Source organism: Pseudopipra pipra, chromosome 9 (assembly GCF_036250125.1).
Source record: "Pseudopipra pipra isolate bDixPip1 chromosome 9, bDixPip1.hap1, whole genome shotgun sequence".
Classification (NCBI taxonomy): domain Eukaryota; kingdom Metazoa; phylum Chordata; class Aves; order Passeriformes; family Pipridae; genus Pseudopipra; species Pseudopipra pipra.
In genome coordinates, this window is record NC_087557.1 from 16621626 (window position 1) to 16648959 (window position 27334).

At 36.1% G+C, this 27334-nt stretch overlaps 1 protein-coding gene across 1 annotated transcript; it reads left to right on the forward strand.

Moving 5' to 3' along the window:
* The first annotated feature begins 6513 nt into the window (after positions 1-6513).
* On the forward strand, positions 6514-26622 carry ODF2L (outer dense fiber of sperm tails 2 like). The gene is given in 17 exon segments (XM_064664813.1): positions 6514-6644; positions 7406-7525; positions 8803-8964; positions 10447-10509; positions 10745-10816; positions 12083-12199; positions 15146-15331; positions 15829-15938; positions 17915-18050; positions 18688-18798; positions 19991-20095; positions 21200-21346; positions 21886-21942; positions 23422-23507; positions 23594-23756; positions 24416-24541; positions 25023-26622. Coding segments are annotated over 16 exon segments (1878 nt in total). The 5' UTR covers positions 6514-6644; positions 7406-7417; the 3' UTR covers positions 25152-26622.
* The last annotated feature ends 712 nt before the right edge of the window (positions 26623-27334 follow it).

Consider the following 27334-nt stretch of genomic DNA (forward strand, 5'->3'; position numbering starts at 1 on the left):
GAGTCCTGGCTTTTGTAAGTGAAACCTTGTCTTCACGAAAAAATAGTTTTCAGATAGACCGTGAAAATGTAAGCTGGAGATGAATTTTTTAGGAAGCCGTCTAGAAAAAAAAATAAAGGCTATTTATTTAAAGAGCTAGTTTGTATAAACAAATACTGAGATGCAACTATACGATAGCACCAAAGCATCACAAAGGGAGTATTTGAAAACCTTGAGTAGAGTAGCTTAACTTAATAGCAGTAATCAAGCAAATCAGGACAAAACGGTCTCTACTTTTAGTAATTTCCATTATTTTAGCATCTCTCATCATGACTTTTGAATGTCCACAAAGAAAAGAAAGTACCTTTGACATGAGCTAGGACTTAGAAAACAGATTTACATTGTCGCATCATTGGCAGCAATTTAATATACCCAGCTTAAAAATTATCCCGGTCATTCAATAAAGTAATTTACTTCATAATCCAAATAGAAGTAGTGTTTGGCTGAATTTGATAAAGTCAGAGGAAATCCTATGGCATTATGACAAGAAGTGAATTCCAGAAAAGGGAAATAACTGTAACAATCAGAGCAATCTTGCTTACATGCCGGTCAAATTCCAGGAATTAAAACCAAAACAAAACCCAGGCTGTGCGAAGTTCCCATTGTACCTTTTATCCTGATAAGAACAGGGCTTGAAAGCTATTGTGTGTATATGTTTCCTTTTATTCAATCATTTTACCTCTTTCAGCTTTTATTGTCTCACTTATACGTGGATATAAGCATTTGCATATAAAACCTATATGGCAAGTTTGTTTCCATTTCTTAAAATTAGTGTTACTGGTATATAGAAATCACACAAGTCTCTTTCAATGCTCAGTACTAAATGGTCTGATGAGAGCTGATTACAGTCATATAAGAACTGATTATGATTCCTTGTGGTATCAATTTAGCATATGTGAAAAGACAGCAACATCAAAGATTTTAAATTTGGATGTACAGATGCAATTATTTCAGTTCATAACTTCCACTGGCACTAAGTTTCAGCAGTTCCTGTGGGTGGAGTTCCACAGAAACAGATGCCAAAATACTGAAAGTAGTGGTGCTTGACCGTAAGGCAGAAGAACCACCTCAGGTGAGATGCACCCCAGTAATGCCTTGGGAGAGTGGTATATTCAGGCTGAAACGGTCAGTCACCAACATGGTCTAGCTCTTCCCAAATCAAACTACTGCTAATTCGTCCCTGAAACTTACGGCCTGTTGCTGCCCATGACATGTGAGCCTCACATGCCAGGGAGGAAGGTGCTGCTTTCTGTGTTACATTGACTGACATCCTTGACACTCTGCTTTTCCTCCAGAAAATGATTAAATACCTCTTTTTTCTAACCCAACCTGGCTGGAAGAGGAAGGAGACTCCCATCCTTTAAGCCCCCATGGGTTAGAGTGCTGTTGCAGGATTTGGAATACCTACTTTTAATTGCTGCTTTCTTGAGGAGCCCCAAACAGAATGGTACTACTCCTTAGGAAAATGCCTTAGTAGCCAGTACTTCCACCATTGGCAGATGGGCTGCTTGGCATATGTGGGGCACTGGATCTGGTTTTTCAGTTCTCACTTTTAACATCCTTCCTCTTTTCATGAATGCTAAGCAGACAGAATGTGAGTGAGAGGGATAAAATTACTCTTCAGACTAATGACTGCTGCACTTATTCAAGAGGAAGATCTGTTCTACTGCATGTTTACATATTTCATATAAAACTCTAGCTTGAATAACTTTTTCCCCATTTTATCCTTTCATGTAAAAATAAATTCAGTTATTGGATCACAACCTAGAACTCTATGCTTCCTGAATTCCGTGGTATTCTACTGCTCTTAAAACACTACTGAATTACTCTCTTTCTTGACATTCTCTTTCTCTGCATGCTGTAGGCCTATTACATACTGTTCAGGACAAACTCTGGAATTTCTTTTTGGCATCCTAGAAGGAACAGACATTCAAGTATTAACAACTGAATCTTGGAGATTGCTGTTGCCATTTTAGGATATTACCAAATGCAAGCTGTCTGCCCTGTCTTTATTGGAAGCTTCAATACCTGGTTCTAGTAGGAAATGCGGTCCCTCTCTACAACTGCTTTCCAGAGCCGAAAACATGACTGTCAGGGATTTGAGTTAGGGATAAACTGATATATCTGGCTCAGGTAAGGAAAGCCATATCTAGCACACAGGCTTAGTTACAAGCCAGATACTGACATGGAGAGTGCTGAAGGTATATTCAAAGAATGCCCAGTGTGTAGAGATACCCAAACTCACTGTGATAAGCTGCAAGGACTGAGGAGCTGTGCTGCAGGAACACTATCAAATGGTAGCTGCCTTCAGAAGTGCAGGGTAGACAGCAGCGATGGTTACTTGTAAAAGTACCGGAGCCATAAGATTGTCAGGCTGAAAAATTGTCTCAGGCCGAAAAAGAAATTAAAGCGTGTCATGTCCCTGATCTCTGGCAATTAAGAAGAGACCAATACACCAGCAGGTGTGGTGAACACCATATTTTGCATACTATCTGATCTTCAGCCTTGCTTATAACGTGTCCAAAAAGACCTTTTACAGCATTGTACTGTTGGATACAAACAGACACTGAAACTAGACTAGAAATAGAATTCATATAGAAAACCCCAACCAACCAACCAACCAAAATTATATTAATGTAAAGATTTATAGTATAATTAAAATAAAATATTTTTATATAAAGAATAATAGCTTATAACTGAAATGATTCTCGGGTGAATCCCAGTACTGTTTGCTAACTGTATGGGAAGGTGGTGTTTGAACCAAAGGCTTTGGAGTGAAAGATTTGAAAAAGACAATCCCAGAAATGCCTTCTTAAGCCAGTTTATATCCTGTGAAAACACTGTAAATGAAACAAACACATTTTGGTAGCCCATCTAATGTCAATAATGTAGTGCCCATGTTGGAATTCATACTTACTTAGTTCTATAATACACTGAGGTTTATGGCTCATATGTCACTATGTGTATATACACTACTTCTCTTCCCACTCATGAATATGTAACTGCAGCATATATTCGCATAAAACATATGTTTTATTAACATTTATGTATTTATATAATCTTTTAATGCAGTATAACAGTGGGAAGTTAAGAGTTCTGGCAATGTATTACCAGTCACAACTCTGCAGAACTCCACCTAATACTTTGAAGAATATTAGGAATCCTGGAACCAGATTTTCAAGATAAATGTGTGTAAATTTGATTTAACATTTATTAATGTACAGAAAAGACATATAAAAATAAAAGGAGTAGAATACACAATTTTAAATAAACTTATTAAATTTTACCTCTATTTAATAAGCAAAATTTGTTTTACTGCAATAGATAAGGACATTTATTTGTGTGTGAGTCTATAGAATCTTTGCCAACATTAACAACTGTGAGCTTAGCTTGATAATAACCAGGCAAAGATTATTAAAAAAAAAAAATCAGTTGTTCCAGCTGCCTGGCCTGTGTACAATCAGGCTTTCATGAAAAATCTGGGGACTGGTTTGACAGAACCAGAAAGCAGCTGTTCTCAACAGCACACTTCCGCTCAGAAACTACAGCTGAGTGAGAATTAATGCTTCTTTTCACATTAGTGCACTCTTTCAATGGTCCTCGTGGCAGCTGTTGCTGTGCTTCCCCTAACACTCAAACTGGAGTTGTACTAGGACTACACACAACAACTGACAAAACATTCAGTAGGCAAAAGTCCTGACATTTCAGGGAACAGGTCTAGGTAAATCATGTGTTGTTTTTATGGTCCTTGTCCTTTCAATATCGTACTTCCTGAAGCAGGAAGGTAATACTTTGGTCCTACATCCCAGCTGTCTATCTCAGAAGAAGTTGTCTATCTTATACTTGGAGGAACTGGCCTCTGTGGAAATAGAAATAAACTTTTGGAGTTTCTTCCTTTTACTATGCAATAATAGATTAATGACTGGAGGTATATTTGCAGCTTTACCACTTCGCTAATTATTACTGTGAGAAAGTAATTTTATACATGGTACTACAATTTCTCCACATGTGGCATAGGAATAATTAAACTTACCTTCTTCATGGAACATCATGAAGTCTGTGTAGGAAGCTGGAAGCTGAAATTATTTTAAGAATATTGGGAAGACATTGAGGAACATAGCTTATATGGTTTTACATCAACTATCACATCTTTTATATTTAGTTTGAACTGGCATGTGGCAGTTGTGTCAGCCACTGTGATTACAGCTCACATAGCTTTTCAACAGATATACTGTTTATAAATACAGTCATGGAAATCCAACAGTCTTACCCTGTCATTTTCCACATGCTTTTCAGGAAGCACGACAGAGCAAAGTTTTTCTGGTTTTTGCAGAGGTGTTTGGGGGAGTGCTGAATCCTGCATTACTTGAACTGACTTCTTCAGAGCATTTACTATCAAGAGAGCTCCATAAACTTCAGCTCCTAATTAAAATAAATCTTCCACATGCTCCTAAAGTAAAAGTCAGCCTTAATTACTAAATTCAACCTCTGACTGTTCATATTTGATTGTACTTTCAAAAATGCTTTTATAACGAGGTCAGAGCATCCTAAAAAGAGATGCTTTGACCTATTTTTGGAACATTTGGGAAATCTGGAAATGTTGTTGGAGCCCACTAGATGTCACTGCCACCACACAATAAACTACTGCAGAAATGTTGCCCTCACTGTCTTTGCAGGATACGTAGTTCTGTGTAAGGCAGCAAGTGTCTAAGAATTGCTGGGGGAAATAAGTTGTGGTCAGTATTGCACCAAGCAGTGCATACAGGGATGAGGAAGGAACAGTGTATTAAAAGGGTCACAGCAAATCTGCAGCTTTTGTGATAGCAGGCTATTGCCAAAATTAAGCAAGGAACAAAGAAAGACATTGGAGTCTTGAATTTCTGACATGGAAATGAAAGGTTCAGTTATACCTTTAGAGCAGATGAAGTCATGAGCTGTGACAAACACTGAACAGAGTTCTTGGAGTATCTAAAGAAGCTTCTCTCCACCATATCTCTTTTAATAAGGCCTGTAATTATGTCATTGTGGAAGTGTGTGTCATATTTACTCTAAAAATTTTCCACTCTGTGGGTTATTCCACTGTCATTAAAATGTGGGCTTGAGGACTGAAACTTGTAATTCGTTCTTTGTTTGCCATATACAGGGTGCAATGCTACTTATCATGCTAATTAGCCCTCACCGATGGATAGTTCGTGCTTTATATTTTATAAGCAATCACCAAATTTTTAGAAAATTGCAACAATTTATTCTTTTCTTTTAAAAATAAGTCAATCTTATATCAAGTTCTGCTTGAGGTGACTAAAAGATACCAAAGCCACAGCTCATAACTCCAGTGCCAAAGCAAAGGCGTGTTGGAGATGGTGAATTCTCAGTTCCAGGCTCTGGGTCCTATAGAGAACAAAGCGTTAGGCCTTTTGCACGAGCAAAGACAAAATGTCCCTTTGAATTCAGGTACAACTCTAGAATGGATGATGGAGTGATTTCATGTCTGCTGGTATTACAGAGGTTGACATTTAGCATTTTATTTTTGTTTTTATTACTGGGTGCACATGACTAGATAATAGTCTCCAAAGAGTGTATAAAGTGAATAACTGCTATCTGAAATTCCATTGCCAGCAATAGAAGAAAATACCAACACACTGGCACGTTTAAAAATTATGCCAAACGATATGTTTTATTTTGATTTTGATTATTTGTCTCAAGCTTTCTTTTAATATAAGTTGCTAATGCTGATATTTACTTGGCACATTAAAAAGTAACATTTCTCTCAGTACGACTTTTTCTAAACAAAACTTTCAAATTATAATTACATATGGTCATATGTGTCTACGTACATGTCTCTATGTATGTACATATGCATCTGTACAAGTGATCATATTTATATTACATGATCATTCTGTTTTGCACACTTCATTATCTGAAAGTGATCTTTCCATACGTCTGTAGCAGTGTCTCAGATATTCACCGAAGTGCCACCTCACGTGTCAATAGTGCTTTCCCCTGTGATGTGATGCAAGAGTAATTGGTTCATTCTTCAGCAGAACGTGTTATTTAAAAATACGTGGCTTTTTTATAATATTTGACAATGTATTGCCAAAAAAACCAGCTTCATATACAGTCAGGTTACATGAATAATTGGTGTTTAGCCTCCGACAAAAAGGTGTAAAAATTAATGGAGAAAGAAATGAACTAGAGGCTCCAAAGCTCCCCAGAGGTCTCCCCGTTTCTTGTCCATCTGGGTCTGACAGTCACCTGCTGTGTGCGCACGGACACCGCCACCAGCCGGTGACGGCACAGCCGCACTCACCGCTTCTCTCGGGGAAGGGGCGATGCCGCCTCCCCAGGCCCGCGGAGATCGCCGTCCCTAAGCGGGAGCGGTGGGTGTTTTCGGGGAGCGTCGGGCAAGGCCGGCCCAGGGAGGGCGCCGCCACCTCCCGCCCGAGAGGGGCCGGCACGGCAACGGCAACGGCAACGGCAACGGCAACGGCAACGGCAACGGCAACGGCAACGGCAACGGCTGCGGCTGCGGCTGCGGCTGCGGCTGTGGCCTGTTACTGCGGCAACGGCTCCCGGCGGGCGACCGCGGTGAGGGGCGGCGGGCGCAGGTGGGGACGCCGGGGACGGGGAGTGACCCGCGGGAGGGGCGCTGAGGGAGCACTGCCCCACAGGAGCCATGCTGAGGGGCACTGTCCCACAGGAGCCGTGCTGAGGGGCACTGTCCCACAGGAGCCGTGCTGAGGGGCACTGTCCCACAGGAGCCGTGCTGAGGGAGCACTGCCCCACAGGAGCCGTGCTGAGGGGCACTGTCCCACAGGAGCCGTGCTGAGGGGCACTGTCCCACAGGAGCCGTGCTGAGGGGCACTGTCCCGCGGGAGAGGTGCTGAGGGGGCGCTGCTCAGCGGGAGGGGTCCTGAAGGAGGGGTCACCCTGGGACACCCCAGGAGCAGGAGCCGCAGGCGGTGGGTACAGGGGCGTTTGACGAGGAGAGAGAGCCCGAGTCTGGGCTCGGGGCGGGGGTGTCCTGTGCCCCAGCGCCTCACCTTCTGTGCCGGGATCTGTCCAGGTGGGAACTCGCAGCTGCGAGTTTTACTACCTCCTTGTGTTCAGTTTTCTGCCTTGGAGGGATTTGATTTCTGTGTACCAAGTATGTGAATTCAGTGCTGCCTAAGTGATTGCAAATTATGAATATCAATATGTGCAAGATTTCAGTTGCATTGACTGTGTTACATCTCTAAAGTGTCTGGGGTTTACTTGGTCTGGTACACTGGTCCCACTGCAGCGGGAACAACCTGGGATGCCAATAATGTTTTAGTTACTGATTCAAAGAACACCAATATATGTTAACATATACTGTCTTGTTATACAGCAATAAAACAAAATGTCATCATCATCACAATCATCCTCGTCTTTACCTGTACTTGACTGTACTTCTCCTTTAGTGGACTTTGATCCTCAGGAAAAGTTTATTCTTCCTCATGCTACTGAGGCAAGTTCATTCTGTTCCTATTAGGCTTGATATTTTAAATTCTATTTACTTTGTTAAAAATATTCAGAATATTCTTCCTGGCTTTAGATGGGAAGCAGGTGATATTTCAAAAAATGGGTGACAGTGCTGGACACAGCAACAGTATACTGAAACCATGTAAAAAATTGTATTTGTTCTTTTCTGCTTACACAGATAATATATGATAAATGAAGCACGATGTTTAATCTTCCAAGATGCTGTTTTCACAGGAAGTAATTAAATTCAAGAACTTAGTTTTGTTTATATAGCCAAGAAAAAGCTACAGAGTTGCACTGTGTTACACAAGCTGAGGTCTGCTGGGAAATGTAAGCCTGTAATAAAACAAGACGTGTGTGTGCACACACACACGTATATGTATAAATTAAAAAAAAAATTAGATGTTTGGAGTGTATTTATTTGCCTTAAGACAACAGGTGGAAGCAGAGCAGTCTGCATTCTGATTCTGTGAGAAGTGATCATTTTAGTTGGGAACTCCCCGAATTCTGTTATTCATTTTCTCAACTATGTGAAGGAGAATATGGAGGTAAGAATATAAACCTTTAGTCTGACAAATTGTTTTGATGGAGATGCACCTGGCACAGGCTGAGCACAGGAGAAATGGTGGGTGGAGAAGGCAATGCAATCCACTTCTGAAAAAATAATGAGTAGTCAGTGGAGCGCTGAGTACACAGACAACTTCGTGCTTGGTGAGAGCATCAGTCGTGCTGGTGTGTGAGGGGAGAGGCAAAAGAGAGATGTTTGGAGAAGGAGTGAGGGTCCTTAATAAGGAAGGGGGTGGAGAATGGGATGCATTTAGGTGGTAGGCCTGATACATGGCTCGGGACTTGCCATGACATGGGCAGCATCATTTTCCTGAGCAGCCCTGCCTGGTGAAGAGCTTTGCCAAACTGTGAAAAGAGGAAAACCATTGCCACCTCCAAACTGGAAGAAGTCTGCTGTGAAAAATAACACTGATGTCTGAGCAGGTCTTGGCCTTCACCTTCATTGGAGGTAAACTGTTTGCCTTTGCCTTGTAGATGAGGTGTGTTCTGTGAGCAAACAGTTTGAGGGTATGTCCTGTGATATCACAGGCTTTTACCCTTCTTGGAAGTCCTAAATGATTCTTTGACCTTTAAAATTTCTCCTGAAGGATTCTCCTGAAGAGCTGACTTATTTTATGTTGATATGCTTGAATTAACAAGATCAGTGACCTAACTGTAAGTAAACTAAATGTTATGTAATTATGAGGGCCATTTTAGGGAAAAACATATGTACTACTGGGACAAACAGGAAAACTCTGTTCACTGATTCAGCCATATAAAAAAGGTTATCATAGAACTACAAAAGCCATCCAAGATAAAAAATATTTTACTGATCAAAGCAAAGGATCTGACAGTTTGGAACATCACCTAGGAAAATATGTAAGGCATAAACATAGAATCAATGCAAATGTATGTTTTTTACACAAGTGTGAAAGAAACATTTAGTCTTGTCATTTTCTTTAATAGATGTATTGGGAAGATTTTTTTGTTTGTTTGTTATGTCCTGGGCACCAAGAAAGTTCCTAAGAATTTGGAAGGAATTTGGCAAACTATGTATGTTAAAACAGGAGGTGGATCAGATTGAATTTCTGTATAACAGTAGAGTCATATGGAACTCAGTGGAGTGAAGAATATAGATTTCTTTTAGAATTAAATGTGATTTTTCATTGCTGACTTTCTTAACTCTCTTTCAGAAGCTAATGAAAATGGATGCTTATTCTGAACATTATTTTTTAATTTTGAAGAAAATATTCTTGATTTTCAGGTTTTCATAGACAGTACTAGTTTTCTTACAGCATGAGGCTTTTTGTTGATCATTCAACAAAAAGACAGAAAGTTCATAAAGAACAAACTGTGGGGAAGACAATTTCCTAAGAATGGAAAGACGGTATGAGTGATTTAGGTTTCTGGTCATTTCTCAATTCTGGGAAGTCTTCTAAGTACTTCCATTTTTGCTGATAAATTCCTATGCTGTCACAAAACAGCATTTCTGTTTATATATTTATTTTTTTTTTTGCTGATAGCAAATCTGACTCACTTTAGTCAGGAAAGGTTAGGACTGCTACTGAATACAACATTTATAAGTTTGCAGTACGTGCAGAGGTTGAAATCCAGATGCAGAATTGAGGTCCATGGACTGACTTTACAGATAGGCATGGGATTGAGATTACAGAACATTATGAGGAATTACATGCAGGACAGGATAAAATGAAGGAGTTGTAGTAAAACTTTTGATTCTGAGGCTTCCAGCTTGAGTCAGTTTTTATCCTCCCATTAGTGAAATTGAAATGGAATTTGCAATCTGAAAGTCACACAAGTCTACTTCTTTTAAATGGGAAATTACACAACACACACACAGTTGGACAATTTGAAACAGCAAGTTTAGTTGACAATATCACAGGCACATAAATTCTTTTGAATTTCTAGTAAGAGCTAATGTAGATTGATTTTTGTGATCTTCCATCCTATACTTTCTGGTTCAATCTTCAAATTCTCCTATCTAACTGAGGTTCCTGAAAGGCTTCAGTACTTATTATTACTCCTTGAAACATTGCAAGTTCTACAAATACTTTTACCATTTGACTATATGTGCTTAAATAACACTTATTTATGACATTTAAAGCCCTTTTAGCTAAAATTAAGAAAGAAGTAGGTGTATGGAATAAACATAGTTTGTTTCCTTCAGCTACAAAGTTCTATGCACAAAATAAATTGAGTCTTAAAGGCTTAAGCTTGTGAATATTCGAGCTTTTATATTCATGTGTACCAGATTTGAAAATGTAGCAAATGATATGTAACCAATTTAAAACGATTGAAAAAATGTTAAATCAGTTATAATTTCTAATGTTTCCTGTGTTGCAGTTGAACAGTGAAATCATTGACACTTTGATAGAGAAGCTAAGTGAAACTGAAACTCAAAATACAGTAAGTAAATTAAAATTTTATTTTTTTTTATTCTATCCCATACATCTGAAATTGGCTACATCACAGGGTCATACTATTTCCAGTAACAGTGGCAAAGTGGGAATATTTGTGGTTTATCGTCACAAAATGGAATCTTAGTTTTACAGCTGAAATGTTCATCAGTATGCTTTGTTGCTGCATTATTGTGTACAGACATTAAAATACTTTCTTTGTTTGTTTTTTTTTTTCCATGAAGAATCTCAGGAAAAAAATACTTGAAAGAGAGAAACAGATTAAAGAACTTTCATCCATGCTTCAGTGTGAAAAAGTGAGTGGTCAGTTCTGTTGGAATGTTTTCTTCCAACATACTAGATTCTTAATTAAAAATTTAAATTTTGAGAAAAGTAATTATTTCAAAGATCTATGAAAAAAGTAAAATACTGAAAGATGTTTCCTACAGAAATATCTTAAGACCATCAAGACTGTATCCAATCCTAGTAAGGATCCAGGTTATCCTTAACACTAATGCCCCAAGGTTCAGGGAAGGGCACACATCCAGACTAGTGGGGCTTTTGACCTCTCATATACTGATTTGCAATAGTTCTGTAAAAAAAGCACTTATAGGGAAGTATTATGGAGTAAACTGAACAGATGTTGTTCACAGTTAGGCATGTCCTTGTCTTTATCTTGAAGTGAAGGAGCACATTTTCGTAGAAACATCCTTTTGCTTGAAAATAGAAATGCTGAACAGAAAAGCCTATAAAGATACTGAAGACCACAATGCCAGCAGACCTCAGTGTTGGTGGGATCTGTGTAGCATGCCTTGGTCTGACTAGAGATCTATCTAATGTTGAACAATTTGGGCACCCAGCATCTGAAGGGATAAATGATTTTCTATGCTCCTTCTTATGTTATCTTCAATAAATGGTATTTTCATCAATATTTGATTGAGTCTGAGTCTGCCTTTCTTACTGGTATCTATAATGAATACTTGCATGGGAGCATTCAATGCTTTTTTGGTCTATACTGATAATATGACAATTTTCTACCTGATTACTTCTTATTTAGAATGAGCCAAAGGAATCAAGGTGGAAGAAATTTCATAGAATCATCTGACCTGAGTTCTGATGACAAAAGTTGCCTCTTCCATTATGATATATGTAATGCCCTAAAATTACAGTTTAAATTAAATGTATCAATACTTTTAATAGCAGATGGTGGTCTTTGGAATTTAATGAAGATCAGGTCTAATTAGTCAGAGTACAGTTGATCAGTGTAGCTTAATTTTAGTCATCCTGCTAGCTAGATTTGTGTTCATGCTTCCAGGCCTTATTCATACTACTTAAAGTCAGATTAAATATGAAGCATCAATTATACATACAGTGTTTCAAGTTTGTGATTTCTGATTAATATTAATACTAATAGTAACAAGCTACTGCTTGTAAATATACTTGTAGAGCATGTTTTATCTTTTCCAGCTTTTGAGGACATTCGAATGTCAGTTAGAAAATATGTCAAAGTAGAAACAATATAGAGAGCATCATACAGCATATCTCCATAGGCCAACAGATTTGTGTTTATTTCTCTTTCTTAGATCAATACACAGAAAGGAAACCACCTGTCAAGATCAGTAAAGGAAGTACAAGCTCACCTGCAGTGTCAGATTCAAAGAAAAGAAGCGAAAAATGATGAATTAAAAGTAAAAATACAGGTCAAAAGATTTTTACTTGTGTTCCAGTTTATTGGAAAAAAATAGCAAAAGTTTATTGTGTTCAGATTTGAAATCAAATTTTTGGTAAAAGAAAAATCCTGAACAGTAAAAATCATACGTATTTATAATTTGCAGTCTGCCTGACCACATTATCTGAATTGCAAGGTTTTGGTTTTTTTTTTTATTTTATTCTTTTCTCAACTTGTGCACATAAGCAGTTCTGGCAAAGCAAAGTTTAACAAATGTAGAAGTGTTTGCACTCACTTAACTGTGCTATCTGGAAGACAGGTATTGATCCTGAGACAGTCTCAATATAGTCAAAAGAAAGAGATAGGCAAGTCCTGTTTCTGTTCTAATATAGGGATGATGAACCACACCCTGTTTTCATTGTCTATGAAGGAATCAATAAATCTCTTAATACTAACTGAAACACTTAAGACTAATGCCTAATCTCTCTTTGTTTAAGGTAGGTTAAATTATTTCCATTTTTTATTCTAGAAAGCAAGAGTTAAATTTGGGCATTTGAATCAGTTGCTGGCTTTAGAAAAAGACAAGGAAGAGATCATGTGTGAGAGGCTAGAGCTGTATGTGGCCTCAAATTTCAGTATTTGAAACCTGTCAAGAACATAGGCATGAATGAGAAAACACTGGCTAAAAATAATGTATTTCTAATTTCCAAACTTCTTTTACTACCATATATCCCCTATTAATTGTGTCATTTGAAGTTATTAAGCAACCTATATCAACTCAATTTCAAGTCACACATGTCTATTTCTGCATAAATACCGCATTTTCTTCTAAATAAAAATTGCTTTCTTGTTCCATCTAATACAATTATAGAATTTCAATGATATTGACATTAAAGTAAAATTCATATACAGCTGTACTTTCATTCAATCTTTATTTAAAGATTTTGTTTGCTTTCAGAAACTGCTGAAATCGGTGGCTAGCTTTAATCCTGGTGATGATTTTATCAATATCTAGACAAAGTTTGCAAAAGTTTAGCATTACCCTTAGGAATTTATTTCTCAATTTAAATTTACCGCAGTCCCTGACTAATGCCCAAAGCAGTTATTCTTAGTGTGATTGTGACCCCCTGTGGTTATAACAGGGGATAACATTTGTTTACCTATACCAACAGTTAAAAAAATCCATACACAGACTCAGATTTTCTATTTCTGTATTTATTGAGGGTGTTCATCTACCACCCCATCAAGTCACATATTTTTTTATTACATGCCCTGTAAGCATTTATAGAGGAAAACTACTTCCTTCATATTTGCAGGTTTTTTTATAATTTTATATTTGAAGTAGTACTACTTTTTGGTGAATGCCAGTACCTGAGACCATCTTTTGCCTGGAAAACCACATACATTTTGCATTGATTGTGTAAAAGTTTCGAGGCCATTAGCAGGACTATACTCAGAAGTACCCCCTTGTGCATAATATGCATATTTTATTGCAACTGGCAAAGTGTATCTTGAATAAGGCTGGCACATTAACACATAGTCAGTAGCTAAGTAGTAGGTCTTTATTCTTGTAGAACACAATTTAGTATCAGACCTAGACTACAATGGAGGAAACAAATGGAGAAATAATTCTTACAATTAGGATATTTATCACTGATTTAAGAAAATTATTTACACTGGTGGAAGAATAATAAGTGATATGAATATGATTTACACTTGCCTTTATTAAAGTCATTGTCCACTGGTAGTTTGGTCATTTTCATGTGGATTTGAGATTCTCCTTGAAGCAGCATCTAGTATGGCTTTTATTGTACATCATCATGTAGTGTTCTAACGCCCATTGGGTTTTTTTCATTCATATTTATGTGGTATGTAGATGAAAAATACAAAAGTCACGAAGTTAGAGAGGCCAGCTTCCTGAAATGAATGGGATCAGTACACTGCCTTCATCAGAGTGATATGAAAGTTTAGTTAGTCAGAAATAACAGCAATAGAGAAGATAGTATAATGGCAGTTGTAGAACTCAGCTCTCATCTCGACTGCTTTGTACATGTTTGATAATTAAATGCATTAAAATACATTTAATGTGACTGTATTTTATTTCTTGAGTGCTGCAAAATCAAGCACTCAGGAAATGATATTTAGAAGTTGCCCTTAAAATGTGTGATTTACCACTGTGGTTAAGCTTCATCATAGCCTGTTTTAATTATCTTTAAAAAACAACTGTCTGCTGTGGATAAGGCAGTGCTAAATCTATTCTTTTTGCATTTTCTGCTTCACTAAGAAATCATTTCTTCGCTAAACAAATCTGTTTTATTGATAGAGTGGGGCCATTTTGTGCATGGAAAAAATTCAGAGATCTTGCAAGAAGGTAGTATAGTGTCATCTAATCAGAACATATCATAATAAATATATTCAAGAAAAGACCCAGCCTATCCTACCTTCTTGACTTTAAAAAAAACTAAATCCAAGATATTAGCTTTCATATTAAAATTTCATATACAGTCATACAGCCTATCTCCAGACCTGTAATGTGTGTGTCACTATGGATATCAGTGCATATCACTGGTACCATCATTAAGGTGATCTTCTTTACAGAAATCAGTCTCTAGGAATGACGAAACAATGTTACTTTCCCACTCATAAATGGGTTTAACATCCATGTCATGCCTTCTACATTGAAATTCTGCATTCATTTCCAAGAGCACACAGCGATGTTTAGATTATCTTTTGCCTTACTCCTTGCTTCTGCACCTTCTCAGCCTCTTCTCCAGATCTTTGTAATGAGTTTCCCAATATGTGTTTTCTTTTGTCTACTGCTGTATGTATCTCAACTAGCTAATTGTATCAACCACCACATTTGAGATCCAAAGATATTGTGGAAACAGATTATATATGTAACTGCTATTCCTGATTATATCACAAAAATATCTGTGGGGTTTAGAATTTGAAGAGTTGATGTCTAGTTCTGTTGCAGAATCTAGAAAAGAAAATAGCAAAGTGGAAACATCAAGTTGGTGAATACAAGCACCAGAAGTCAGCCTTAAAAGAAACAAGTGAACAAAACAAGATAGCTCTGAAAAAAGCAACGAAGTCCCAGAAACAAAGAGCTCAATTCTTTGAAGAAGCTGCAAAAAATTTAACCTCCAAAATAAGAGAACATGTGAGTGACTCTGCAGTAAGCGATGTTGTGCTGTACTGTTTAAACTGAACAGACTTGCACCTGTGGCAAACAGAAAAAGTTGTTTGGTCATGCTGTGCTTGTATCTCTTATTTTGTTGCTCATTGGTTAAGAAAAGGGTTGCTATAAGTGACATGCAAACTTAGTATTCACTGCCTTTGTTTTGTTAAAATTTAGCGATTGTCTTAAGTCACGAGGTTGTACACTTCAAACTGTAGTAAGCAAGAGGAGTCTCATCAGCTTTCGGTCAAACCTCTCTTGGTCTTCCTGTTAGTCATTTATGGATAAGTACCAAATAACCCAGAACAATATGGGTAGTTTTGTTTATTTTACTTTGAGAAAAGACAAAATTTACATTGCTTTGTACAAGGGAGATCCAATAAAGGCATCTTATATTAAATAGCTCTCGTGTTCAAAAAAATTTGTAGAATTAAATGGCATTCTTCTGTTACATAATTTATGACTTCTACATTCTCCAGGAAGTCAAATTGTGTGAGATATGGTCCACTGCTGATGTCTGGAAAAACCAGCATGATAGAATGCTTGAAGAAAAGACAATGTTAGAAATTCAAACAGAAGATCTTATGAAGTAAGTTGGACTGTTGATCTATTTTCTTCTTGTTTCTGTAGTCATGTAGTGTTGATATTTATTGGTGCAGTACTCAGTGTTGACAATGTAAATGAGCTTATTAATATTCTAAAATTCTGAGCAGAATTTAGAAGTTGGAAATAAGAACAAATTTAAGATTTTTAGCCTTCTCTCTGCAGCATTTCCCTTCTTTTAAATCTTTATGTTCCTTACTGGTAAAGGGGAATATTCTTTCCCCTGCATACTTCTGATTAGCCTGAACTTGCTAGTAGCTACTATGCTGCCTCTGCATAACCACTGATTTATTAACTGATTCAACAGCTTGAGTGTTAACCCTTGTGACTACCACAGTATAGAAGAACATTCTTGGGGTTCTAGTTTCTACTTCAGACTGATGATACTAAAATTATTTCAGCTCCACTAATGTCTCACCTCACCAGAGGATAGAGAAGGTTTCCTCTCAGGCGCCCATTTGAACAGTTTATTCATGTAAGGAAAAGCAGCACAAAATTATTAAACCTTATTCAAACTATGCAGTTAAATCTTAATGTACTCATAGGAAGGATATGCAATTTTCTTAGACAGATAGTGACAAATCTTTTTTTACCTTTTCTGTTAATAGAAATATGGACTATAATTCAAACAAGCCAAAGGAACTGGGAGGTGCCTTTATTCTACGTCTCAGACAATGTTTATTTTACAAAGAACTTGATTCATTCTCAAATATTTAACAGGAGTGCAGGTGCACAACATCAGTCCAGAAATCTCTCTAGCCCACTGTTGGTCCAGTGTATATAAGATGGCATCTATGAAAGAACAAGAAAAGTGATGCATTTATGATACTTCTCTCAAATACTCATTCTGCTTCTGGCTGTTTTTTTGCTGGTTTTATTTCAGCTGAAAGTATAAGTCTTTGCTTGAAATGTACCATTCTAACAAGACTTGTTCTACTAAGCAGTGTATGACTGACTAAAAAGCAAAACAATTTTTGTTAACTTTATTAACATGAAAAGAAAAAGTGAGGCTGTAAGACCCCAGCCATGGAATGACAAGCTCAACCAGGAGTTTTACTATTAAAAAGCCTTACTATTCATAAGGCTCCAAAAGAACACCCACTGAACTTTTGCAGAGCCTTCAGTTCTTTAACACCTTGAAATAGCACAAAGAGAAAACATTGCACACGTTTTCTCAGGAGACACTTTTACTGATAAATATGGGTGAAAATACGGATCTTGGCAAAAGTTTAAAAGGGGTAACATACAACCAAAACAAAGCACTCCACCAAAGCTATGAATTGGCACTTGCTAACCCACACAACCTAGCAAAATCCAACCCAGTGCTTTTAAGTTACCCAAAATATTAAGAAAGAAGTAAAGAAAGAAAAAGAGAGAAAAGAGATTAAGAGAAGAATGAGAGAAAAACAGGTACTGTCAGAGAGTCCTATGGAAGTGGAGCTTCATATGGTGGAGGTTGGCCCCAGGACAGAGAAACAGAAACCATGTACTGCTGTATTTATGTGTTCTGGCCCCCTGTGGCCACCCCCTCCCAGGTGGGACTTCCAGCTCACTGGCCACTCTGGGGCTCCAGTCCAGAGTGAGGGGTGGTGTAGCCAGTTAGAGGCTGGGGTAGGGATTCCAGAGGGTGTGGTGTGGGTGTGCTTCCAGACTGACCTTTTGATTGCCAGCTGCTCTGGAGCTGCGCATGAGGCAGGGTGTTCTAGGTGATTAATTCATTTATAATTGAACTAGGACCATTTCCTTGGAATAGAAACTGTCTTCCTTTGGGGAATTTCTTATTTTAGTAGATACTCGTTTCTTTGAATACTTAAATGCATTCTCCCCTTTATATATATATATATATAATATATATATATAAAATAAAAGCAATGAAGGAGAATGTGTTGAGGTTTAAGATGATTTTCATAGTGAGAGTTTTGGAAATGTATATTATACAGAAGTTCTTGCCTATTTAACAAGTCAGATCACAAGCCTGTTGGAAGAATTGGAAAGAAGGAAGGAATGGAGAAGAAACTCAGAGGAGGAAATTCTCAGAAAGCTAAATTCTGGTAACTCTGAAAATGAAAATATTTACCTTGAAAATGAAAAATTAAAGGTGAGACCATTAGAAATCATTGTTGAATGGCTCTACATTTCTGATACATAATGAACTAACCACGTTAATTCCCTCTGGATGTTCTGTGTAGAGATCCCTAACCTGTAGAATAAATTTTGTCATCCATTTTTTATAGTAAGTGTAAATGAGACTTTGAAAATATTTCAGTGGTAATTTATGGCAAAGCAAGGAACAGGGTTGTCTGATGATCCATCTGCATAACAAGGATGCTATTTATTTTACTGTCAGTAGCTACACAATTGCTTAATTAGAAATTGTACTTTTATTCATGTAAGGAAAAGCAGCACAAAGTTATTAAACCTTATTCAAACTATGCAGTCAAATCTTAATGTACTCATATGAAGTATGAGTTTGTAAAACTTTCTTTCAAATTAAAGAACTTAATTATTAATTTCAACTTCTAAAGAGTTGACAGGTTTTGCATTGAATTTGTCCTCCAAGGTAAATGTTCTTGTTAACTGACAAATGAACTGTGGACTACCATTTTTGTTTGACAGGATAAATAATGGTGTCACTCTTTCTAATGCCTGCAGGTCACTTGCTAGTAAAATCATATTGTATACTGTTATTTTAATAACACTATTGAAATTTTTATATTTTCTACGTTTTAATCAAGGCTTCCATTGCTACATTGGAGAAAAGTACTGTTTCTGTTGAACATGAGCTGCTACATCTGCAGGAAAAGGCAAAGCTGCAGGAAAATCTCGTTGAACAGCATAAAAATGAGGTGACTAGCATGTTTGAAATCTTCAAGTGTGTTTTTTTAAATTTGTTAGCAGTTTCGAGGAAATAATAAAGGTTTTGTTTGTAATAGACCAGATTTGTTGTCATGGTGATTGTATTATTGTTGTAACATTGAGTATGATGAGTGCTATTACAAACCACATCAAAGAGTAGTCCTCACACTGTTACTAGTACACATAATCCTTACTAAACTGTGTGAAGCCCAGTGAAAGCTCATTTAAGCCAAGAGAGCTAATCACATACTGCTTAGAGAAGATCTGCTTCCTAAAAAGCAGGTTAGCAACCCATTAAACTGTATGTTTTGAAAGTTAAGTTTGAATCTGATGTCTTCAGTGAACATATTCAATGATATTTTACTTCTGCTGGGTCATATCTTTATCAGTGTGCCAGTATTCAATTAAGTTCAAGAAATTCAAGTTGGTTCAAGAAATTCAAATTGATTCAAGAAATATATATTATGTGAACCTTTTTTCTTAAATAGGTATATCCACATTGAAAATACCAGCAAAACAAATAAACCGAACCTAAAATGGGCTTTTTATCAATTCCTTTTTTTTTTTCATTTGGCTTTATTCACAGAGAAATATGTATATATTTCAGATATATTTCAAATATATTTCTGCTATTGTATAGACATCATTTCACTGTTAATCTTCATATATTTCTTTTTTAAAATCATCGACAAGGGAAAAGACATGATACAAAATCTGAGTACAGCCAGTGAACCTTGTCTGTGAAATGCATCATCATAATTAAAGTTGTTGCCAGCTTTAAGATGGGAGATGTAGTTCCATGTAACAGCCAGCCTTAAGCAGTGAGTGAAGTGAAATTCCCCCGCTCATAGCTGTAGTGACTCCAGGTGGAAGTGTTGATGATACTTGTTATCTGAGGAGAGAAATGTGAGTCATGCTGGCTGCTTCTGTAGCACAACTGTAGCTCATTCTCCATTGCTGATAACACAATATTGATACGACAGTGCTCTTTACCTGATTACCCTTTTATACTTGCTGTGGTGAGTAGGATAATGAAAATAAATAACTTCAACTAATGACAAATATTAAGATACTATTTAGAAATCAAAAGTTTTCCTTTTCACTTCATACTAATGATTCTATCTTTTCTGCATTTAAAAGAAAGACCTTGCAAATATATGAGAAAAATATATGTTGTCCTAGGTACAAAAGCTACAAATAGCAGCAGAGGAATTGAAATCTAGGTATGAAAGAGTCTTAAATGAAAACAAAAAAATAACAGAAAACAAATGCTTGGAAGAAGATAAGGTAAGTTTTACAGTAATAAAGCAGGTTTCCAAACAATTCTGTAGGACACTGATCTTTCTGACATTATTGTAATCCACTTATTAGAAGTCACAAGGTACTATCTCCTGTTTTTAAACAAGAGAGTTTTACTAACTGCTCTCTGGAGCTGGTGGTTTTTTGGATACCACACAATTGCAAACAGGGGAGAAATGTTTCCTGGAGCAGCGACTAAGGAGTTGGGCTGCTATTTCAGAATCCCAGCATTCTTTTATCACTTTCAAAAATGTGATTTGTTGTTGGTGATTTTGAAACTAGACTTCTCAACAGAACACCTGTGAAAGTTCTGTATGGAAGCAAACCTAGTGTGAGGCTGCTTTTTTTCTTTTTTTAGCTGTTAAAACTGAGAATCAATACAGAGGTGAGTTTTAAGTTTTTCGGTAGATGGAGCTAAATACTGGAACACAGTTACTACATTCTTAAACATCTGAAAAAGATACAAAATTGGTATGAAAATCACTTTCCGCAGTTCCATGACTCATAAAAATACACATTCTTTTAAGCAATAAAGCTGAGACAGGGACAGGCTTTGCCTGCAATGTTCTGTTTCAGAGTACAGAATTAGTCCTCACTGAGAAGCATCTTAGGTGTTCATTTTATTTCATACTAACTTTATTTTTCCATGATGGAAATTTAGAATGCAGAAAAATATTTTCTCATCTCACAAATAATATTTACACACCACTGTATGTGGCTTCAGATGCCATGAGGTGCTGCTTTCTTTTCAAATACTACAATAGTTGTATGGTTAGAATTTTTTCTGTAAGCTACTTAGTGTGTCTGTATGCCATCTCCCAAAATGTATTTCTATAAAAATAAAATCCAGATTTGGGAATTGCATAATTTTGTTCACTGTGAGTGTTACTGAGTCTTTAAGGAAATGTAGTCAGAGATGGGAATTTCTCCAATGGTTAACTTGTATTTTTGTCAGTATTTTATAAAACAGGTGATATTATGCAATTTGTGTAGAATTTCAGCTTTATTACTTACATGGAAATCCATAAAGTACTACAACAATAAATTTATGATTTTACACTTACATTTTTCTCCTGTGATGCTACTATGCAGGTGAGGGACAAAACGGAGGCTGAGTTAAAGGAGTTAGAACATGTTTGTGACTTGCTGAAAGCAGCTGAGGAAAAGCAGCAAACACTTATGTTCTGAAAAAGGATCCATGCACAGAAATGCAAAACCCTTAGGAAGCTGCAGGTTCAGGTGGTTAGAACATGCTGATTTTTAAAGATAAATGAGAAAATTATGTGGAAAAAGTCTCTGGGACTTTTTCTCCTGTTAGCATGTGTGACAGTTGTCAGCTTCCTTTGTCATTTGCTTCATAAATCAAAAGATTCTCTGTAGAAATAACACAATGCAAATAAAACTGTTGCCAACTGTATTCATGTGAATTCATTATGTCACAAGAGTAGTTATGTCACAAGAGTAGTTACTTTCAGAGTGAGCATATTCTTGATCTTTTTGAATGTTTATGTCCTGAGATGCATTGAAGAATTCTTCCCTGGAAATAAACGTGCAAATCTAGTTATTGTTTGTGTATAGTGAAATAATTTAATTCTACCTTTGTTTTTAATAACTAATTCATAAACCATACAATATTTAATCTGATAAATTACATTGTTGATGTAGAGTATTTTTATTATTACATTATTTTAGTTGATTAAATATTTTTAAAACATGCTTTAATAGGATAATTTCTATTTTTGGCTGTATTTAACATAATGCTTGTATTTTCTTCAAAGTCTGAGTATGAATTTTCTTCAGCTTTTTTTTTCTGTGACATCAGTTTCAACGGCAGGGTAAGTTTAGGGTTTTTTCTTATTCTCTTTTGTGTGTGGTTTTTTGTTTTGTTTTGTTTTGTTTTTTTAATGAGCTTTTGAGTTAGACGAGGATACTCTGCTAACACAAATAACAAAGGTTTTTGAATCAGTAGGATGGGAAAGGGGCTTAACCTTCTTCCTGTGTCAGTGGGAAAACTTCAGCTGAAGCACAGTGGGCCTCTGTGTTCCTATAGATTTCATATGTTTATAAAAATCATAGCTCTTGATTTTGTTTTAAATTTCATGTCAAGATGATCTTTATAACATCAACTTTGGTTCTTGTTTGCCTCATTTTAAATAATTCTTCCAGGAATGCTCATAAACTTATAAATCCATAATTGCTTAGTGAACTACTTAGGCAACAATGAATTTTGGGGTGCAAAATTAATACACCATGTAAAATGATGTATGTAATTTCAAACTAACTACATTTTCCTGAAAAAGTGCAAAAGAACCTCTTAAGTATAGTGAAGTAATTGGGCATATAATCACTGGTCTGGTGGAACAGTAATTAAATTCAGCATTAGGTCTTGGTGATGTCCTTTAGATTCTGGCTCTTGAACCTATGACCAGAATTTAGGAAAATTCCTTTTGAAGCAATTGCACCATGTACAGAAACACTCTTCTGAGTTTCAGGGGAACTGGTTTCTGCTACTACCAGTCTGCCAGCTGAACAGCCTGTGATTCACACAAACAAAATCAGGCAGAGTAGCTCAAGTTGTTGGATGGGACTGCTTGAGGCAATCCAGTGAATGATGGTGGCTGTCCCTTTAAATAATGGTACCAGAAGGCTCTTGGTGTGGCTGTTTATTGTTAGTCTGCTGTTGATGGGGGGTAGCAAGAACAATAATCTCATCACTAATGAGATGTTCTGAGATTTAAAAGAAAACATGTAAAAAAAGTTTAGCCCTCTGCATGCTGGGCAAGGGAAAATAGTTTGACTTGCTTTCTTCAGCTTCTGCTGCTGATATACCTACTTTCATGAACCTGGTTGTCCTTTTTGTCATCACTTCTTTCCAAAATTCTTTGCCTGTGATACATTGTTTTTCTGCAATAACCATACATATATATGTGCAGTATTATTTTTATGTTTTCTGTGACTCTAGTGTGAGGGAGCTTTTTTTTTGCTGGGAGGTAGACCTGACCAACTCCTAATACATAAGGCTGCATGAGCAGCATATGAAGATTTTCAGGACTTCATTTTGTTACATAGCAGGCTTTCAATCTTAACATGTTCACACAAACTTTTAGTCTGCTACTTTGGCTGTACTTTATTTGTTTTAAATAAAAGATAATATTTACTTGAATATAATATGGCATTTATCTGAATATAGTATAACATTTATCTGAAATTTCAGTTAAATTGTTTGATTGGATTTTAATAGGCAAGCTTACTTTAGTCTAGCGAGATCCTGCATATAGGTCTCTTCAACTAGAAACAAATTATCCTTTTCACAGGATGACAATAATGTAACTTCTATGGGCAGTCTTTCCTTAGAAGAAGAGAACTGTAACATTCAGAGGAAATATGAAGCTCTTAAAAGGTAACCTTTAAAAAATCTGATGGAAATTAATTCCTACACTTTTCTGTTATAGAGAATTATAATGAATTAATCTGTTTTGTGTGAAGGCAATTGGGAAAGATGGAATTTCAGAATGAAGAACTTGCTTGTCAGCTCAGAACACAAGATCAGAGTCTTCAGTGCAGTAAATTGAAGCTTGAAGAGAAAATTGCAGAATATAATGCATTAACCAGACAACTTGAATATGCTTTGGAAAAGGGGAGAAAAATGGTATTGGTGATTTAATACATCTCTCAATCTTGTTTGCCACTTTCTATTTAAAAACAGCATCAAAAACAAATGTGTTTGAGAAAAAATGATGGGACGAGATAATCTTAATCTTGCCTTTTATTTTCTTTGGAATAGGAACCCCACAAGAACTTTGGTATTGAAATCCTTCTCTTTTTAAAGGAAGAATTTGGATGCTTTCAATATTAAGTTCAGTTTTGTCATTTGTAGAAAGGATGCAAACAGTAAACCAAATGCAAGAGGAAGTGTGGAAATTTACATTGCAGTGAATTATATTAGTTAAGTCAGAAAATATGTATGAAGTTGTAATTTCAGATGAATCATGTTGAAATAAACTATCTGATTTTTTTCTATACTCTCTGAAGATATTTATTTGGTTTTGAAAGAATTACAAGTTTGGCTTAACTTAAAAATGAGTTTAAAACAGGTACCCCTCCCAATAATATTGCATTTTTTTTTCAAATCAAAACATCTTTCAAATTTAACCAGAATATTTCTCAGGTTTATTTAATTTCTGTGCATGGAAAACAAGTAAAGTATTAGATGAAATAGAGCTATTAATGCTATATAAGAAAATAATTTAATTTGGGCTTTAAGAAAGAGTAAATATATATATAATTTCTCTCTCATTACTTTTATAGGTAGCTGAAGAACAGGAAAAAATGTCATACAAAGAACAAGCCTTCCAGACAAAACTGCTAGTTCTTGAAACTGAAGTGAGAGAGGGGAAAGAAGAAAAAGAACAACTCCTCTGCATATTTCACCATGTGAGTAAATAATACTGTTTGTGACTTAAGAAATTACTTACCACATCAACATTTACAGAAATTCCTTTAACTGAAAACATACTACTAATACGATTGATCCACTCTTTTCAGAACAGCAAATTAATTCAACTTGACAACATACTTTGTACATTGGCATCTCCCATTGACTTAATAGATGTCCATAATAGTTCTGAGATGCTAGGAATCTTTCATGATAAAAATTCAGAAAGTTAGTTTTTATGTTCCAAGGCCTTTTTGGATTACAAAACTATTCAAACATGTTCAGTTTGCTCCTTACTTAACACAAATAAAAGCTTCAATGTTTTGAGGCCTTTTTTATCACCTTTGGTTTTGCAGAGCCTCTTAAAACTTTTACAAGTAAGTAAGGCTACAAAATTAAGTACCAGTAGTCTTAGATTATTATTTTGATTAATTTATATTTTATTTCTAAGTTGCTTTGTATTTCTCCTTTTTTTACCAGAATGAAAAGCACCATGAAATATGTTTGAAAGAGCTGGAGAACAGCCTGCAGAAGTCAGAGAACAAGAACCAGAGCATCCAGAATTATGTGGAGTTTTTGAAAGCTGCATACATAACAATGTTTGGCTGAACTCTTTAACCTATTTTAAAGTGAAGAAACTTTTCAAGATTTGGCTCTAACGAAAAGCTGGAAGAAAAGCTTGTTGCGGTCTTATAGTATTTTGCAGGATTGAGTACTCTAATGTTAGTTCTTCCCTAGGAAAATGTCTGTTGTGGGCAGGGAGAAGCAGGTCAGTCATTACTGTATGTCCTACTGGCTGGTCATATAGGAAGTGGACTTGGTATTACTGATATAAACAATTGTACTGTTCATGGCACAGAAGTGAAAAGGCAGACTGCATGACAGCAGTGGCAGGAGTGTAAGTGTGGGGTATGCACACAAATTTCTACATTGGTCTGTGAATTTACTACCTTATGTTAGGTTCTGTGCTGTAAAATCTTACATGTGTCCTTTTAGTCCATAGTAAATGCAGGTGATCACAGGCTATCTTTCAAACCACGTGGAGGAAGAAAACACCCATGGACTAGTTGCACAGTAATCTGCATATTTTAAATATCTGGAATTATATAGTGTTTATCAGTCATTACACTTCTGTTACTGTAGAAACCTAGTTGCCTGAGAAAATGACATCTAACCTATTAAGACAGGCAAAAACTTAGAGCATTATGTTCCCTTCCTTTCTTTTCCTTGTAGTTTACCACCAATATGTCATGAACTGCTGCACTGCATGGGAGAGTTGCCACCACAAGGCTGTCCTGTCCAGCCTTTTTTGCCCTACATTCCATAATGCTCAGGAATATACTGAAGTAATATTTTGCAAATATAAGTAGGAAAGCATTTTAAATGCATATATAGTTTAAGCTCTGAATGTGCTGATATACCCTTTCATGGTGACACAGGTCCAGTAAGATATTTAAGTATTTGTGTTTGAGCTCACGAGCTGCAGTTGAGTAAGACTGAATTGTGCCTCAGGTTAAACATATGTAAATATTCAACTGACATAGGGATAATACAGAAACCAGTTCTGATTTTGGTTTTAATTCTAAATTCTACTTGGTTTTATAGATATATGCCGTGATATGTTTTTGGAAAAGTAGTGCATTCAGTTAAATATATGTAATTTACAACATCTAATTAATAATTCATATTTTTTGACAGAAAACATAAGTTAGTTCATGCATGGACAATACCTATTCTATTTCATTTTTAGTTATTCGTAACATGTTGAACATTGATGTCTTTTCTTTTCTGTCTTTTGCAAAAGCTTATCCATCCTAACAAATACTAATGCACTAATGATCTGCTTGTGTGCACTTTCTATAAAAAAAATTATAATTTATTATACATGACATGCTAGTAAAAAATATTTCTGTTAAATGTGGAGAGGGGGGTTACCTTAAACACATACAGAAATATTTGTATTCATTTAGTTCTGCTTGTGCTACTTATAAAATATCAAAACATTTTTGAAAATCATCATGTATGAAGGAAAGATTTTAGAAATAAATGGTTCAATCCAGTCTATGACTGGTTTTCAAAAGGTCATAATGAAAAACTGAACACTTTTCATTGCTACATGATACAGCAATGTACAGTAACTTCATTTCAGCCTATCTTTTGCTATTCAGGAAATTAGATAGTTTTTTCATTTTTTGTTTGTGTTGTTTGGTTTTTATGGCTCTCTATTACCCTTTTGTTTGTTTGTTTGTTTGGGGGTTTTTTTGCATGGTAGAAATAGAGCTGCTAGTCACAAAGATCACTAGATTTTTCTCAGTTTCTTTTTGAACTGGTGTTAGCTGATCATGGTGTTTGCATTTTAAAAATCTGTAGCTCATTTAGAGAAAAAAGCTATTGTGATTTATTTCTTTATTCTTTATTTTATTTCTATGAAACTTCTTTTGTAATAATAAAACTTTTTCTAGTTTTATTATTAAAAAATTACAATTTCAGAGCTTTAATTAGGTTAAATTGTAGGCATGTAGAGTCACGAAACTGTCAGATCTTAAAGAGCTGACCTGGGCTTTCTACTCCCTGCTGCAGTCTGCAATATGCTTTAGATGTGTTAATGCATGGGAACATAGAATTTAAACCAAGAAGCATAAGTCTTAGGGCTACTTGGGACCCTACCCACTTTAATCCTGTCTGCCAAGTAGCTTATTAGTAGCCTAAGGTTGATAGAAGAACAACTTCTTTTCTGTTTCCTATCTATGACACAAAAACTGCTATAAATTCTACTGTAAGATGAAATCTTT